General features: G+C 40.6%; 1 protein-coding gene across 1 annotated transcript in view; it reads left to right on the top strand.

Annotated features, from left to right (window-relative positions):
* Window positions 1–1,835: 1,835 nt before the first annotated feature.
* The window catches only part of ACSM2A (acyl-CoA synthetase medium chain family member 2A), a 32,203-nt gene continuing 16,170 nt past the window's right edge, over window positions 1,836–17,868 (top strand). The window contains exons 1-3 of the mRNA XM_053557204.1: window positions 1,836–1,984; window positions 3,775–3,959; window positions 14,673–14,883. Of these exons, the coding sequence (XP_053413179.1) occupies window positions 3,783–3,959; window positions 14,673–14,883 (388 nt within the window). The 5' untranslated portion in view covers window positions 1,836–1,984; window positions 3,775–3,782. The remainder of the gene's footprint in view (window positions 1,985–3,774; window positions 3,960–14,672; window positions 14,884–17,868) is intronic.

Here is a 17,868-nt window from a genome sequence, read left to right as displayed (position 1 = left end):
CCCAATATTATAAGGTAGAGGTCAGCTTAAAAACATGTCTGATTCCAATGCCCATGTTCTACCAGGTCACTAAACTCAGGGTTACTGAAAACTGGATGGACATGGAAGTGAATGTTAGGCATGGGAATGAATATCAGGCATTTTAAGAAGTACTAAATGAGCCAGGAGAGGAATGGAAGGGGTAAACCACTACTCAGATCACATGAAGTCAGATAGGCCTCAGTCTAAATTTAAGCTGCACTGGTGCCTTTCCAGGCTCTCAGAAAAGCAAAGAAGAGTGAGTTTTCAAAGGGGCATTAGAAAGCCTCCTAGGATCTTGGGATCTTCTAGCCTCAGTTTCCTCATCTAGACAGAGGGGATAAGAGTAATCCCTGCTTTATCAGGTTGTTCTGATGATGGATTCAATTTATTGAATACATACTTACTAAAACTGCTAAAACACATCAGACTCTGTTTTAGGACTTGAAGAGCAAAAGTAAACAAATGTAAAAATCATGGTCCCCAGAGAACTTATGCTTTATAAGGACACAAACAAGTAAGACATTTAAAGAGAATGGCATCTATGTGGCCAAATAAAAGGAATGTGGAAGGAAGGTGCAAATGTGGTGATGTTACATCAGATCAGCAGAGAGGAGTCACCAGGAAGATGGCTTTTAGATCTGTAGGCAGCAAAGACACCAGTTATTTGCAAGGAAATTCAGGCAGTGGGAACAGCAAATGAAAAGGTCCTGAGGAAGGGTATACCGGACATGTAGGTAGAACAGCAAAGGTGTCCACGTGACTGGAGCAGAAAAACAAGAGGAAGAGTTTTTGGAGAAGAGGTCCTAAGCAATGACCTTGTAGGTGATAGCAATGACTTGGGAGAGGAATAAATCACCTGACTTCAGGTTTAAATGTGTCTTATTCTGGCTGTTATATTAACAATGGACTACAGGGGAAGAGGGTGGAAGAGAGGAAGCCTGTGAGGAAGACACACAACACACCTGTGTGCGGAGAGAAGATGGTGGTTTGGAACAGGGCAGAAAATGCATCAGATTCTGGATATAGCTTGAAAGTGAAGCTGAGGGATTTCCAGATCAAGGTGTGAAAGAAAAGAGTTAGGGAAGCTCCAAGGTTTGGTGTTGGAAGACCTGTAAGAGAATAGAGTTGCCATTTCCTGAGGTGGATAAAGGGGCAGCTAGAATGAGATGATTTGCAGGGAGGGATAATATGAAGTGCTCAGCTTTGGACACAGTGTGTTTGAGAGGCCTGTTAGATAGCAAGGTGGAGAAGCCAAGCAGATGAGGATGCAGGAGAAAGATCCAGGCTAGCGACACTGGTGGGAGGTCATGGGCATGGCAGGTGATGTCTAAGCAGTGGCCATGGGTAAGATAATGTACAGAGTGAGTATGGATAAAGGAGATGATGAACATTCAGAAAAGAGACTGGGAGGTAAGAGGAAAACCAGGCAAATGTGCTGAGCTGGAACCATGTAAGGAGAGGATTAAAGGAGCTGAGAGAGTGTCCATCAAGTCCACTTGAGCTCCAGCTCTCTCTCCCTGGTTGGAGCAATAACTGTCTGTCAGGCCTGGGCATGAACCTGCTTTTGTCCCCTTTGATTGAAAGAATGGGTCCAGGGGTGGCGCCTGTGGCTCAGGGAGTAGGGCGCCGGTCCCATATGCTGGAGGTGGTGAGTTCAAACCTAGCCCCAGCCAAAAAAAAAAAAAAAAAAAAAAGAAAGAGTGGGTCCAGTTGGCCCCAGGATCTAGGGCTGTGCAGTCTGTGAATTTGGCTAGGAGGACTGCTGTTACCTCAACTAAGACTCCAGGGTTATCCACTGTTAATGATTAGCTCTGCACATCTGCAAGGCTGCAGGGTTTCTGGAGCTGTCTGCTTGATTCACTGTGCTCTCCTCTAAGGCTGCAGGGGAATCTGGAGCTCGTTGCTGGAAATCAGAGGGTGAACCCAGCTTTCCCCAGAGAGACTTCCTGAGAGGACCCAGTAGGTGAGTGCTGTCACAGGAATGGACTGACTGGGTCAGGCCCCACAATGACACTCACCAATCTTTAGGAGTAATGGCCCACGAGGAGAGTGCAAATCCTGCACATATAGCAATCTGTAATTCCCGGGCCCTGTGAAATGGAGATGTGCCTGCAAGGTCTTGGTGATGGGACACTGGGAAGAGAGAAAGGTTTAGCACAATGAAAGTGACAGATTGGGGTAGCTGTGAGAAGGGTGGTCAAAGAGACCTGGGAGTTGGGTGCTGATCAGGGAAGGAGGCATCTCAGAGGAGGTGAGGCCAGAAAAGAGATGGACTGTCAGGCACAAAGGCAAATAGACATTCCTGCCTAGGGGTTGGTCAGGAAATAATCACTTCTTATTCTGTAGAAAATTAAAAAGGAGACAGAATTACAGGAGGCCTTGGGCATTCTGGTGGCTGCTGCAACAGAAGTTGCAAATTCAGACAACTGACAACTACTGGCTGGATTCCTTGAATCCAACGTCATTAGACTTAAATTCTCCAACCTCATTAAGTTTCACAGGGTGTAACTCAAATAACAGTCTACCCAGCCCTGGAACTACTTTCCTTGGATCCCTGGAAACAGTAATTACAAGAACTATAATTTCTAAAGTGATTGTGTTAGGTCCTGCACACTAAGTGCATGGTATTTAACACATATCAGTGAAGATTCATTTTAAAGAATTGATGATAGGCTGGGTGTAGTGGCTCATGCCTGTAATCTCAGAACTTTGGGAGCTCAAGGTGGGAGGATTGTTGAGTCTAGGAGTTTGAGACCAGGCTGGGCAGCATAGCGAGACCCATGTCTATAAAAAAATAAATAGCCAATCGTGGTGGAGTGCATCTATATTCCCAGCTACTCGGGAGGCCAAGACAGGAAGATTGTCTGAGTGCAGGAGTTGGAGGCTGCAGTGAACTGTGATCTTGCCACTGCACTCCAGCATGGTGATAGAGCATGATCCTGTATTTAAAAAGAGGAAAGGAAGGAAGGAAGGAAGGAAGGGAGGAAGGAAGGAAGGAAGGAAGGAAGGAAGGAAGGAAGGAAGGAAGGAAGGAAGGAAGGAAGGAAGGAAGGAAGGAAGGAAGGAAGGAAAGAAGGAAGGCCACTTGTATTAGTAAGAATTTTCTATAGTAATAAACATCCTGAACATCTCAGTACATTTAACCAGGTAGGTCTGTGGTCATGCTGGGCTCAACTTGACTTCACCTGTCTTGTCATTTAGGGCCCCAGGCTGAAGGTATGTCACTGATCTAGAATATGCAATTCTCATGCAGAGAGCACAAATGCAAGAGTCTCTGACCAAGCACGTGATGATACCGATTCACATCTTATTGACCAAAGTGTACATATCACATGAGCAAGTAAAAGTCTATGAGAGGTGGATACATACTCTTCCTCCAGACTGCACTAGGAAGACACACAAAAATGAATATGTATATATTCAGAAAGGGAATAAATTGTTGGGAGCAGCACGCTCATCTACCACCCACTGTATTTTAACTACAAAGGGATTTATTACATAAAATTGGGCTTTTGCAAAACCGTCAGTAGTGTTGAAAATCCTGGACTGAGTCTGGATTCTGTTGTACTTTTGGAGGATAGCACAGGGTAAGGAGATTGAAACAGATACTGAGTGCCACTTCACTCATAACTACACCAAATTAATTCCCAGAAAGGACCCCGTAATATTGGGATAAATATCCTGAAACAGCTGATGAGTAGTAGAGCAATCTATTAAAGAAGAGCTCACCCATGTCTCCTATTTCCCCTACAGGTCTCAACATGCATTGGCTGCGGAAGCTTCGGGGACTTTGCACACTATGGGGTACTCAGACATCCAGCTGTACTCCCCACATCATGACGAGGCAAGTGGCATCTGTGCAGTGGGGCCGCCAGGAAGTTCCTGCCAAGTTTAACTTTGCTAGAGATGTGATGGATCACTGGGCCGACATGGAGACGGTAAGGGGGTGGAAAGAGGCACAGAGCGAGACAAATTGGCTGACTTTATCGTAATAACATCTTATTGTATAGTAATAAAGACTTACTACTTTACTATAATAAGCTATGAATAAGATGCTCATCTACCACAAAGGCAGCATGGGTTGGGAAGAGGACAGTATAGGCTTGGCAGAAAGGTCGCAGGAGTCTGGTAGGGCAATCTAGTAACCCCCAGGCACCTGACACACAGTTGGCCTATACATACTGCACATGCTTGGTTCTGATCTCCCAGGGTGAAACCAGGATTAATGGATGGGGGTCACAGAAGAGGAGGGTTTGAATTTGTTAACAGCAAATTGGCACTGACCAAAGACTGAGCCAGTCTTCTCAGAATGTGAGGTTATCAGGGGTGTGCAAGTAGGATGGTCACTAGGCAGGGGTTGTGAAAAAGACTTGAAGATGAGACATTAGAGAAAGAATGAAGCAGAAATTGAAGAGTTTCCTTTCCAGCCCTGGGCCTCTGGAATTTTAACTCATTTACTGCTTATACACAATGGCCTTCACCTAAGTCCTGTGCAACTTTCTGGAGGATGGAGGATTTATCTTGTCCAGGATAGGGGAAGAGGTGGATCTACCAGCATGAGCTTAAAACAATGGTGTTCAAAGGAAGTTGTGACTATGATGTTGTCTCCCAATACCATAACATTACCCCCTAGCTCAGAGATTGCAAATACCTGGTCTCTAGGCCGAAGGTGGCTCAAGGTACAGGGTACTCTGAAAAGAAAAATCAATTAACACTTTAAAATTTTAAAATTTCAGATAAAAATTTAGACTTCTGTATTTTCTTTAAAAGTTATGTTTCCTTGTGATATTGAGGAGGGCCCTTACTTTCATGACTGACAATTTTTGAATTGTACAAAAAATTATTTCATAAATATTGTTACATAAGTAACAACAACAACAAAAAAAAACCTTCTTCCTCTCTGTCCTTTCATGAGTGACCCTTTAGCCTTCTCCACCATTGACAAACAGCACCATTAGCAAAGTAAAACCTAATAAAAGCTGGGGGAAAATATCCAATTCATATGACAGCAAATGAGTTAATATTCCTAAGACAAAAACAGTTCCTAGAAATCAAGGCTCCAAAATAAAAATGGACAAAGTCCATGGTCAGGTAATTCATTAAAATGTGAACTCAGATGGCCATTAAACAAAAGAAAAAATTCTCACCCACACTTGTGCTAAGAGTAATGCAAATGAAAACTTTATTCAAATAATATTTTTTAAACCTATCTTGTTAGTTAAATACAAAAGTCTGACAGCACACTCTTTTGGCAGGGCTGTGAGGAACACTCTCATGTTACTTCCAACTTGTATGTATAATTGTGGTGAGGAGAAATTTTGAAATACAACAAATTATATACATATGTTATATATATGTATGTACTGCTGGTAGGTATTTAAAACGGTACAGCTATTATAGAAAACAATATGATAGTTCCTCAAAAAATTAAAAAGAATTACCACATAATCCAGCAATTCCAACTCTGGGTATATATCCAAAACAATCAAATGCCAGGGCCTTAAGAGATATTTGTACACCCATGTTGATAGTAGTTTCAGCCATAAGAGGTAAAAGATCAAAGCAACACAAATGCCTATCAACAGATGAATAGGTAATCAAATGTATATACATATAATGGAATACTGTTCAGCCCTAAAAAAAAGGAAATTTTGATATAGGCTATGACATGGATAAACTTTGAAGACATTATGCTAAGTGGAACAAGCCAGACACAAGGGACAAACAGAATTTAATTTCATTTATACAAGATACTGACAACAGTCAAATTCATACAGACAGAAGTAGAATGGTGGTCATCAGGGCCAAGGAGGAAAGAGGATGAGGAGTTATTGGTAATAGGGACAGAGTTTTAGTTCCAGATGATGAAAAAGTTCCCAAGGTGGATGGTGGTGATGGTTGCACAGCAATGCAAATGTACTTACTGCCATTGAACTGTACAGTTAAAAATAGTTAAAATGGTACATTTTATGTTATGTATATTTTACCACAAGATAAAAGAAAACAAAAAAAAAAATAAGTAAATATATAGATGGAGATAAATATATAAGTAAATCTAAGTTGTTACTTGCCATTTTCATTCTAATTTTTCATGTGTAGGCATTCTCCAGAAGTTACATGCTGGGTAACCCCAAAATAGTGAGTGGAGAAGCAGATAAGAGAATCCAGTGGTTTTCTAAGGCAGATATTAAAGAAATTTTAAAAAAATATAAAATGATACCTCTCTTCTCATATTTTTGTTTTGTGAACTATATATTTTTTTATTATTCACTGTGTTTATACTATTACATCTGTCCAAGAGGACAGAAGATTTATTGAAAGGAGAAATTATAGCTCATCTTATTTACATTTCTCATGGCAAGAAGAATGCCCAGGACACAGCAGATAGTCAATAAATATTTGTTGTTCCTGCTCTTTCTTTTGAAATAAGCCCACTCTTGTTCAAATTATGCTGATCGCTTCTTTGGTGATGATCAGACTAAGACTGCCCTTTTCTTTATGTTTGATGGAAAGACATACAATGTAAAACAATACTAGAAGATTTTTTTAAAGACACTATGTCCGGTACAATTTCTTTCTTTCTTTTTTTTGGTATGATTTTTTTTTTTTTATTGTTGGGGATTCATTGAGGGTACAATAAGCCAGGTTACACTGATTGCAATTCTTAGGTAATGTCCCTCTTGCAATCACGTCTTGCCCCCATAAAGTGTAACACACACCAAAGCCCCACCCCCTCCCTCCGTCCCTCTTTCTGCTTTTCCTCCCCCCCATAATCTTAATTGTCATTAATTGTCCTCATATCAAAATTGAGTACATAGGATTCATGCTTCTCCATTCTTGTGATGCTTTACTAAGAATAATGTCTTCCACTTCCATCCAGGTTAATACGAAGGATGTAAAGTCTCCATTTTTTTTAATAGCTGAATAGTATTCCATGGTATACATATACCACAGCTTGTTAATCAATTCCTGGGTTGGTGGGCATTTAGGCTGTTTCCACATTTTGGCGATTGTAAATTGAGCTGCAATAAACAGTCTAGTACAAGTGTTCTTATGATAAAAGGATTTTTTTCCTTCTGGATAGATGCCCAGTAATGGGATTGCAGGATCAAATGGGAGGTCTAACTTGAGTGCTTTGAGGTTTCTCCATACTTCCTTCCAGAAAGGTTGTACTAGTTTGCAGTCCCACCAGCAGTGTAAAAGTGTTCCCTTCTCTCCACATCCACGACAGCATCTGCAGTTTTGAGATTTTGTGATGTGGGCCATTCTCACCGGGGTTAGATGATATATCAGGGTTGTTTTGATTTGCATTTCTCTAATATATAGAGATGATGAACATTTTTTCAAGTGTTTGTTAGCCATTCTTCTGTCATCTTTAGAGAAGGTTCTATTCATGTCTCTTGCCCATTGATATATGAGATTGTTGGCTTTTTTCATGTGGATTAATTTGAGTTCTCTATAGATCCTAGTTATCAAGCTTTTGTCTGATTGAAAATATGCACATATCCTTCCCATGGTGTAGGTTGTCTCTTTGCTTAGGTTATTGTCTCCTTAGCTGTACAGAAGCTTTTCAGTTTAATGAAGTCCCATTTGTTTATTTTTCTTGTTGTTGCAATTGCCATGGCAGTGTTCTTCATGAAGTCTTTCCCCAGGCCAATATCTTCCAGTGTTTTTCCTATGCTTTCTTGGAGGATTTTTATTGTTTCATGCCTTAAGTTTAAGTCCTTTATCCATCTTGAATCAATTTTTGTGAGTGGGGTAAGGTGTGGGTCCAGTTTCAGTCTTTTACATGTAGACATCCAGTTCTCCCAACACCATTTATTGAATAGGGAGTCTTTCCCCCAAGGTATGTTCTTGTTTGGTTTATCGAAGATTAGGTGGTTGTAAGATATTAGTTTCATTTCTTGGTTTTCAATTTGATTCCAAGTGTCTATGTCTCTGCTTTTGTGCCAGTACCATGCTGTCTTGAGCACTATGGCTTTGTAGTACAGACTAAAATCTGGTATGCTGATGCCCCCAGCTTTATTTTTAGTACTAAGAACTGCCTTAGCTATATGGGTTTTTTTCCGGTTCCATACAAAACGCAGAATCATTTTTTCCAAATCTTGAAAGTATGATGTTGGTATTTTGATAGGAATGGCATTGAATAGGTAGATTGCTTTGGGAAGTATAGACATTTTAACAATGTTGATTCTTCCCATCCATGAGCATGGTATGTTCTTCCATTTGTTAATATCCTCTGCTATTTCCTTTCTGAGGAGTTCACAGTTTTCTTTATAGAGGTCCTTCACCTCCTTCGTTAGGTATGTGCCTAGGTATTTCATTTTCTTTGAGACTATGGTGAAAGGAGTTGTGTCCTTAATTAGCTTCTCATCTTGACTGTTATTGGTGTACACAAAGGCTACTGACTTGTGGACATTGATTTTATATCCTGAAACATTACTGTATTCTTTGATGACTTCTAGGAGTCTTGTGGTTGAGTCTTTGGGGTTCTCTAAGTATAAGATCATGTCGTGAGCAAAGAGGGAAAGTTTGACCTCCTCTTCTCCCATTTGGATTCCCTTTATTTCCTTGTCTTGCCTAATTGTATTGGCTAGAACTTCCAGCACTATGTTGAATAGTAAAGGTGACAGAGGACAACCTTGTCTGGTTCCAGTTCTAAGAGGAAAAGCTTTCAGTTTGACTCCATTCAGTAAAATATTGGCTGTGGGTTTGTCATAGATAGCTTCAATCAGTTTTAGAAATGTGCCACCTATGCCTATACTCTTCAGTGTTCTAATTAGAAAAGGATGCTGGATTTTATCAAATGCTTTTTCTGTATCTATTGAGAGGATCATGTGATCTTTATTTTTGCCTCTGTTAATATGGTGGATAATGTTTATAGACTTGCATAAGTTAAACCAGCCTTGCATCCCTGGGATGAAGCCTACTTGATCATGATGAATGACTTTTTTGATGATAAGCTGTAATCTATTGGCTAGGATTTTGTTGAGAATTTTTGCGTCTATGTTCATGAGTGAGATTGGTCTGAAATTCTCCTTTTTGTTTGGGTCTTTTCCTGGTTTTGGTATCAGGGTGATGTTTGCTTCATAGAATGTGTTGGGGAAGATTCCTTCTTCCTCAATTTTTTGGAATAATTTCTGCAGTACAGAAATAAGCTCTTCCTTGAAGGTTTGATAGAATTCTGGTGTGAAGCCATCTGGACCAGGGCATTTTTTGGTTGGAAGATTTTTTATTGTTTGTTTGATCTCAGTGCTTGAAATTGGTCTGTTCAGGAGCTCTATTTCTTCCTGGCTGAGTCTAGGGAGAGGGTGTGATTCCAAATATTGATCCATTTCTTTCACATTGTCAAATTTCTGGGCATAGAGTCTCTGGTAGTATTCAGAGATGATCTCTTGTATTTCTGTGGGATCAGTTGTTATTTCCCCTTTATCATTTCTGATTGAGGTTACTAGAGATTTTACTTTTCTATTCCTCGTTAGTCTGGCCAATGGTTTATCTGTTTTATTTATTTTTTCAAAAAACCAACTCCTTGTTTCATTAATTTTCTGAATGATTCTTTTGTTTTCAATTTCATTGATCTCTGATTTGATTCTGGATATTTCTTTTCTTCTACTGAGTTTAGGCTTAGATTGTTCTTCTTTTTCCAATTCCATAAGATGGCTTGTGAGATTGTTGATGTGCTCTCTTTCTGTTTTTCGAATGTAGGCATCTAAAGCGATGAATTTTCCTCTCCAAACTGCTTTTGCAGTATCCCACAGGTTTTGGTAGCTTGTGTCTTCATTGTTGTTATACTCAAGGAAGTTAATGATTTCCTGTTTCATTTCTTCCTTCACCCATCTGTTATTCAACAGAAGATTGTTTAATTTCCATGCCTTTGGGTGGGGTCAAGCATTTTTGTTAGAGTTGAGTTCCACCTTTAGTGCCTTATGGTCTGAGAAGATACAAGGTAAAATTTCAATTCTTTTGATTCTGTTGATATTTGTTTTGTGTCCCAGGATATGATCAATTTTGGAGAATGTTCCATGGGGTGATGAGAAGAATGTATATTCTTTATCTTTGGGATGGAGTGTTCTATATGCGTCTATCAAGCACAGTTGTTCTAGGGTCTCATTTAAGTCTCTTATATCCTTGTTTAATTTCTGTTTAGAGGATCTGTCCAGCTCTGTAAGAGGAGTGTTAAGGTCCCCTGTCATTATGGTATTATCAGATATCATATTGCTCAGACTGAGTAAGGTCTGTTTCAAGAATCTGGGAGCATTTAAATTGGGTGCATAAATATTTAGAATTGAAATGTCTTCTTGTTGTATTTTTCCCTTGACCAATATAAAGTGACCATCTTTGTCTTTTTTGACTTTAGTTGCTTTAAATCCACATGTATCTGAAAATAAGATTGCAACTCCTCTTTTCTTCTGAATTCCATTTGCCTGAAAAATTGTCTTCCAACCCTTGACTCGGAGCTTTAATTTGTCTTTTGAAGCCAGGTGTTTTTCTTGCAGACAGCAAATGGATGGCTTGTGTTTTTTAATCCAGTCAACCAATCTATGTCTCTTCAGTGGGGAATTCAAGCCATTAACATTTATTGAGATAATTGATAAGTGTGGTAGTATTCTATTCGTCTTATTTGGTGAGAGTCCATTGCTTAGTTTTATCTTTTGCATCATTGTGGAGGTTTGGTTCTGTCCTTTAATTTCTGAGTTCTTACTTTGCTGCTGATCCATTGTGGTGGTTAGTGTACAGAACAGGTTGAAGTATTTCCTGTAGAGCTGGTCTTGTTGTGGCGAATTTCCTCAATGTTTGTATATCCGTAAATGATTTGATTTCTCCATCAATTTTGAAGCTTAGCTTAGCAGGGTACAGAATTCTAGGCTGAAAATTGTTCTGTTTAAGTAGATGAAAGGTAGATGACCATTGTCTTCTTGCTTGGAAAGTTTCATTAGAGAGGTCTGCGGTCACTCTGATGGATTTGCCCCTGTAGGTCAACTGGTGCTTACTCCTGGCAGCTTGCAGAATCTTTTCTTTTATCTTGACTTTGGACAGGTTCATCACAATGTGTCTTGGAGAAGCTCGGTTAGAGTTGAGACGACCTGGGGTCCGATATCCCTCTGAAAGCAGTGTGTCAGAATATTTGGTGATATTTGGGAAATTTTCTTTTATAATATTCTCTAGTATGGCTTCCATTCCTCTGGGGCATTCTTCTGCCCCTTCTGGAATTGCTATAACTCGTATGTTGGAACGCTTCATAAAGTCCCATAATTCTGACAGTGACCGTTCTGCTTTCTCTCTCTTCTTTTCTGCCTCTTTTACTATCTGAGTTATCTCAAGAACTTTGTCTTCTACCTCTGAAATTCTTTCTTCTGCATGGTCTAACCTGTTGCTGATACTTTCCATTGCATCTTTAAGTTCCCTGATTGACTGTTTCAGTTCCTTCATCTCTGCTATATCCTTTTTATATTCTTCATATCGTTCATCTCTGATTTGATTCTGTTTTTGGATTTCCTTTTGGTTATTTTTCACTTTATTAGCAGTTTCCTTCATTGTTTCCATCATTTCTTTCATTGTTTTCAACATGTGTATTCTAAATTCCCTTTCTGTCATTCCTAACATTTCTGTATAGGTGGAATCCTCTGCAGTAGCTACCTCATGGTCCCTTGGCGGGGTTGTTCTGGACTGGTTCTTCATGTTGCCTGGAGTTTTCTGCTGATTCTTCCTCATGGGTGATTTCTTTTATCTGTTTCCTTGCCCTAATTTTCCTTTCACTTCCTCTTGCTCTTTAAGTTCTCATGCCTGTGGAATTTGCGGGCAGGTTTAGACGGATTGAACACACGCAACCACTTGCCAGTTTTCCACTGTTTTAGTCCTCCTCTTGGGGTCCAGAAGTCTCTCGCTGGCTCTGTGTATCCTCTCAGGGGTGATGATAGGCAGATCCCACCAGCCAGAGATGCCTGGAGTCCTATATCCCCAGACTCACGGTGCCCAGATGCAAGGAAGCTGTTACTCGGCTGCCATCTTGCTCCACCTCGCAGAATCTTTTCTTTTGTCTTGACTTTGGACAGGTTCATCACAATGTGTCTTGGAGAAGCTCGGTTAGAGTTGAGGAGACCTCGGGTCCGATAGCCCTCTGAAAGCAGTGTGTCAGAATCTTTGGTGATATTTGGGAAATTTTCTTTTATAATATTCTGTAGTATGGCTTCCATTCCTCTGGGGCATTCTTCTTTCCCTTCTGGGATTACTATAACTCATATGTTGGAACACTTCATAAAGTCCCATAATTCTGACAGTGAACATTCTGCTTTCTCTCTCTTCTTTTCTGCCTCTTTTACTATCTGAGTTATCTCAAGAACTTTGTCTTCTACCTCTGAAATTCTTTCTTCTGCATGGTCTAACCTGTTGCTGTTACTTTCCATTGCATCTTTAAGTTCCGTAATTGACTGTTTCAGTTCCTTCAGCTCTGCTATATCCTTTTTATATTCTTCATATCGTTCATCTCTGATTTGATTCTGTTTTTGGATTTCCTTTTGGTTATTTTCCACTTTATTAGCAGTTTCCTTCATTGTTTCCATCATTTCTTACATTGTTTTCATCATGTGTATTCTAAATTCCCTTTCTGTCATTCCTAACATTTCTTTATACGTGGAATCCTCTGCAGTAGCTACCTCATGGTCCCTTGGTGGGGTTGTTGTGGACTGGTTCTTCATGTCTCCTGGAGTTTTCTGCTGATTCTTCCTCATGAGTGATTTCTTTTATCTGTTTCCTTGCCCTAATTTTCCTTTCACTTCCTCTTGCTCTTTAAGTTCTCATGCCTGTGGACTAAGGGTTCAATGAGTCCTTTTGGTACAGGGCCAGAAGGGTGAGAAGGTTGAAGAGCAAGAAAGGAATGAAAGAAAGGAGGACTGAGTGAAAAGAAAAAAAAGATAGAGAAAGAAAAGAGGGTGGGTAAAAGGAATATTGACAAAAAGAAGAGAGGCACAGAAAGAGGGAGACAGAGCAATATAAGTGTACAGTAGGGTACTTTGACACAAACTTAAAAAAACCCTACCTTCTGGGGGTGCCCAGTTGGGTGGTTCCCTTGAGGTCAGCAGCTCTTTGCTAACCTGATCAGACACAGTACCCCACCTCCACCAAGTAGAGAGGAAAGACAAAAATGCTATAAATCAAACCAGAACAAGCAAACAGAAAACTTTATGGGATAAAATTGGGTGAAAAAACAAATAATAGTGGTAGAAACACTATCAAAAATGAAGTTCTAGTTATTGAAAAAGGCAGCAATGGGAAATTATTATTAAACTAGAAAAAATGAGAAAGAAAAAAGATCTGTACGGAAAAGGTTGAAATTAAAAAACAAAACAACATCAACAACATCAACATAAACAAAAAAACAAGCAAACCAAAAAAGAAAAAAAAACAAAACCAAAAAACAAAACACAACCAAAAACAAAGCAGTATGTATATGTTGTTGTATATTGCCTGGGCAACACGTGGTCTTCTCGGGTATGAGATGTTAATCACAGTTCTGATACAACTGAAGGCTGCTGATTTCTCAAAGCCTGGCAGGTAGACACCCTAAATCTCTCTTCACCCCACTTAAAGGGCACTTTGAACTTATAAACTTGTTGAGCAGAAGCTTTCCCAGGAAATTGCTTGTCAGTGGAATCACTGCTGAAGTGGCTATCCACTTACCCAGTTTGCCAAAACCGGTCTCACTCTGCCCCTGAGGGTTAGGGCTGCAAGGTGGCTCAGACCCCACCCTTAGGCTACTCAGTCGCCAGGTTACCAGCTCCCACCCGATTCTATCTCTGCGACCCTGAGGGCAGAGCTTGCCAGGGCCGATCACTCACAATGGCTCCATGTGGCCCACAGCCAAACACTATTAGCTCTGTCTGGCTCAGCAGCTCAGACTGGGGCCCTAGACAACGGCCAAAGCTCTCCGCACTCCTGCTCAGGCTCTCTCCAAGGCAGTTCAACTGAGTGCCAAGTCCAAAGACACCAAAGCATTTCACAGGTAAGGCCTTTCCGGTTTGCAGTCTGGCTGCTATTGAACTTACAGTTGCGGGTGGGTTTAGACCGATTGAACACACATGACCACTTGCCGGTTTTCCACTGTTTTAGTCCTCCTCTTGGGGTCCAGAAGTCTCTTGCTGACTCCCTGTATCCTCATAGGGGCGAGGATAGGCAGATCCCACCAGCCAGAGATGCCTGGAGTCCTATCTCCCTGGACTCACGGTGCCCAGATGCAAGGAAGCTGTTACTCAGCAGCCATCTTGCTCTCCTCCTGTGAACTATATTTTTATTTAAAAAAATGTTTATTTGTGATAATATATAATGGGTTTATTACTGTTATTTTTTAAAGCACATTTTAAAAATTCTCAATTTTGATTTCTAATTTTAGTATATGTGCTACTAAAATCTAGATTTCTAATATGATAAATATCAATAGATATAACCCCTTTGGGTTATGCAACTCTTTGGGTTTTTAATACCTTTTTTGTGCAATTCTTTGGGTTTTTAATACTTTTTAAGAGAGTATTGGGGGGGAGGTCCTGAGAGAAAACAGCTTACTAAGCACTCATTTGGCAGTCCCAAAACTTGGAACTTATTCCTCCTGTTTGTATTCCAGCACCCCATAACCAGCTGGCCCTCTCTCCCCCCAGGCTGGCATGCGACCCCCAAGCCCAGCCCTGTGGTGGGTGAATGACAAAGGGGAGGAAGTGAAGTGGAACTTCAGAGAACTGAGTGAAATCAGCCAGCAGGCATCCAACGTCCTCTCGGTGGCCTGTGGCCTGCAGCGTGGGGACTGCGTGGCAGTTGTGCTGCCCCGTGTACCTGAGTGGTGGCTGGTGATCCTGGGCTGCATTCGAGCAGGTTGGTAACTACCCACCTGGATAGGGCAATTTCTCCCTGTGAAGGAAACCAATGTTAGGGAAATGCAAACCCTTTCCCCAAAGAAGTCCCTTACACGGAGCATGCTGTCTCTCTTCATAGGAAGATACCACCTTTTTTCCATTTACAAAAGCAAACTATGCCCTAAGCATTTATATAAGAGGCTGCTAAACCCAGCCCTGGCCAAACTGCAACAAAAAAATAGCTGGGCATTGTGGCAGGCGCCTGTAGTCCCAGCTGCTCAGGAGGCTGAGGCAAGAGAATCGCGTAAGCCCAAGAGTTAGAGGTTGCTGTGAGCCGTGTGATGCCATGGCACTCTACCCGAGGGCGGTACAGTGAGACTCTGTCTCTACAAAAAAAAAAAAAAGAGGCTGCTTATATACATGGCGAACAAAACATAATGTTTGTAATCATAGAACTTACAAACTATATATTATATATGTAATTTTTAATCACCATTTTGGTAAGTAGCATGAGAGTTTTATAAGAAACTAATAAAATGAAGTTAGCAAACTATGACCTGCAGATCAAATCCTGTCCACAGCTTGTTTTGTAAATAAAGCTTTATTAGAACACAGCCAGCCTATTTGCATATTATCTGTGGCTGCTTTTGCACTACAATGGCAGGCTTGAGAAGTTGGGTAAGAAAACATCTGGCCCATAAAACCTAAAATATTTACTATTTGTCCCTTTACAAAAAAAGTCTGCCAACCTCTCATCTAAAAGGAGACCTGAACTAAGTAATGTGAAGGGTCACAAAGTCTCCAAGGAAGTGATATTTAAGCTGAGATCTGAAGTAGAGTTTGAGTAGATTTTGGCCAGGAGAGGAGGCAGAGATGGTTGTGCTAAGCAGAGGGAACAGCATATGTGAAGACAGAGGGGAAGGAAACTTGAAAATTATGAGAGAACCTGGAAGGATGTCTAGAGTCTAGTCAGCAAAGAAGAAAGTGGTGGTGATACAATGAACCTGTAAAGATGGGCAGGTGTTTCTGGTTCATGGTGAGACTTCTAGACGCTTATTTAGTGGAGAATGGAAAAATCATTGATGGATCAAGTGAGGTAATCACTGTCAAACATCATGCTGGATAGAGAATGAGATGCAGAAGGCACAAGTGGGGCAGAAATCTCACATAAGAGACAAAGGACAATGGTGGCTCCAACTTGGTTGAGGTAGCGGAGATGGAGATAAGTAGATAGATTAAAGAGACAATTGGGGGAACTGATCTTTTTTTTAGGAAGACAGCTAGGGAGATAGATAAGTCATAGAGACTTTGGTACCTAGGAATATGCAAGGAAAGAGGTACGATGGGTGTGTTAGGAAAAGGTGACAAGTTCAGCTTGGTAATGTTAAGTCAGGGTGTCTATATGACATTCAAGGAATAGTGAGAAGTAAAAAATTGACTCAAGTTCTGAGATAGTGATAGGAATTTGAGATTCATCAACCTTTAGAAGCTGAGCGCTGTGGCTCATGCCTGTAATCTTCATGCCTGTAATCCTAGCATTCTGGGAGGCCAAGGCAGGTGGATTGCTTGAGCTCATGAGTTCAAGACCAGCCTGGGCAAAATGCAAGACCCCGTCTCTACTAAAAATAGAAAAAAACTGAGGCAAGAGAATTGCTTGACCCCAAGAGTTGGAGGTTGCTGTGAGCTATGATGCCATGGCAATCAACCCAGGGTAGCAGCTTGAGATTCTGTCTCAAAAAAAAAAAAAGAAAGAAAGAAAGAAAGAAAAGAAAAGAGAAAATGAGATATAAAGAGTTTTAAAAGAGCCTCAAGGAGCTGTAGCATCCTCCTTCATGAACTATGCTCCACACTTTTCCTCTCACACAGCCCATCCCCATCTAAACCCCCCACACACACACACCACCAGCTGGGGACAACTGGACTTGGGGACCTTAAGATGGAAGATATAAATTTGATTAGGAGGTAAGAACAACCAGGGCATCTGAATCAGTTTTATGTTCTTGGAACCTCATAAACAAACCATAAGAGAAAGGTATTGAGAGATTATACCCTGAAGGGAAGGAGAACCCACCCAGAAGAGATGTGTCCATTCTTCTATCTGACTTAATATAACTATTATGATGGAGAGACGTTGGAGCATGTGTCCAGATGTGTGGTCAGAATCCTTGTGTTGATAAAGGGAAGAAAATGGGTCAGGCTTAAAAGCTATTTAACAAATGGAGCAGAATATTGTATCAAATTCATAAAAGGTGAAACATAAATCTTGTTATTCTCCACAAGATTAAAAACTTATAGGAGTCTTGGGCGGCGCCTGTGGCTCAACGGGTAGGGCGCCGGTCCCATATGCCGGAGGTGGCGGGTTCAAGCCCAGCCCCGGCCAAAAATAAAAAAAAAAAAAAAAAAACTTATAGGAGTCTCATCAAGATAATAAACAAGAACAAGAAAAGGAGAGATGACAGTCAAAGCAAACAAAGCCTCAGTTATATAGGAGAAATAAGTATTATGTTTTTAGATAAATTCCACAGCATGATAATAATTGAATACTGTACATTTAAATCACACTAAGAAAGTAAATTTCTCATGTTCTTATCACAAAAATGTCAACTATTTAAGGTGACAGATGTTAGTTAGCTTAGTTTAATCATCCTACATTGTTTTAAAAAATCATAACACCACTTTGTACACCCCAAAAATATGCAACTACTCTGTTTGTGTGTGTCTGTATTTGTGTGATTTATACAATAAACTAAAAGCATTCTTGCCTAAGAAAATGCATTCAGTATCCCCAGGTTGGGAGGCATAGTATACCTAGAGCCCGAAGACATTTCGGGACCATGGACAATCCCAAGTGTCTTTCCTCATGATTTTAATTCCCAAGTGAGAATGTGGGATATAGCATTTTGAAGGGCAGGAGTGAGTGGGAAGGATTATATGTGTCTTGGATTGTCAATAGTGTGACATTAGGCAACCCAGTTTCTTTCCTTGGTCTCAATGCCTGATCCTT

The sequence above is a fragment of the Nycticebus coucang genome, chromosome 12 (genome assembly GCF_027406575.1).
Source record: "Nycticebus coucang isolate mNycCou1 chromosome 12, mNycCou1.pri, whole genome shotgun sequence".
Lineage (NCBI taxonomy): Eukaryota > Metazoa > Chordata > Mammalia > Primates > Lorisidae > Nycticebus > Nycticebus coucang.
This window is presented reverse-complemented; position numbering and strand designations above follow the sequence as displayed.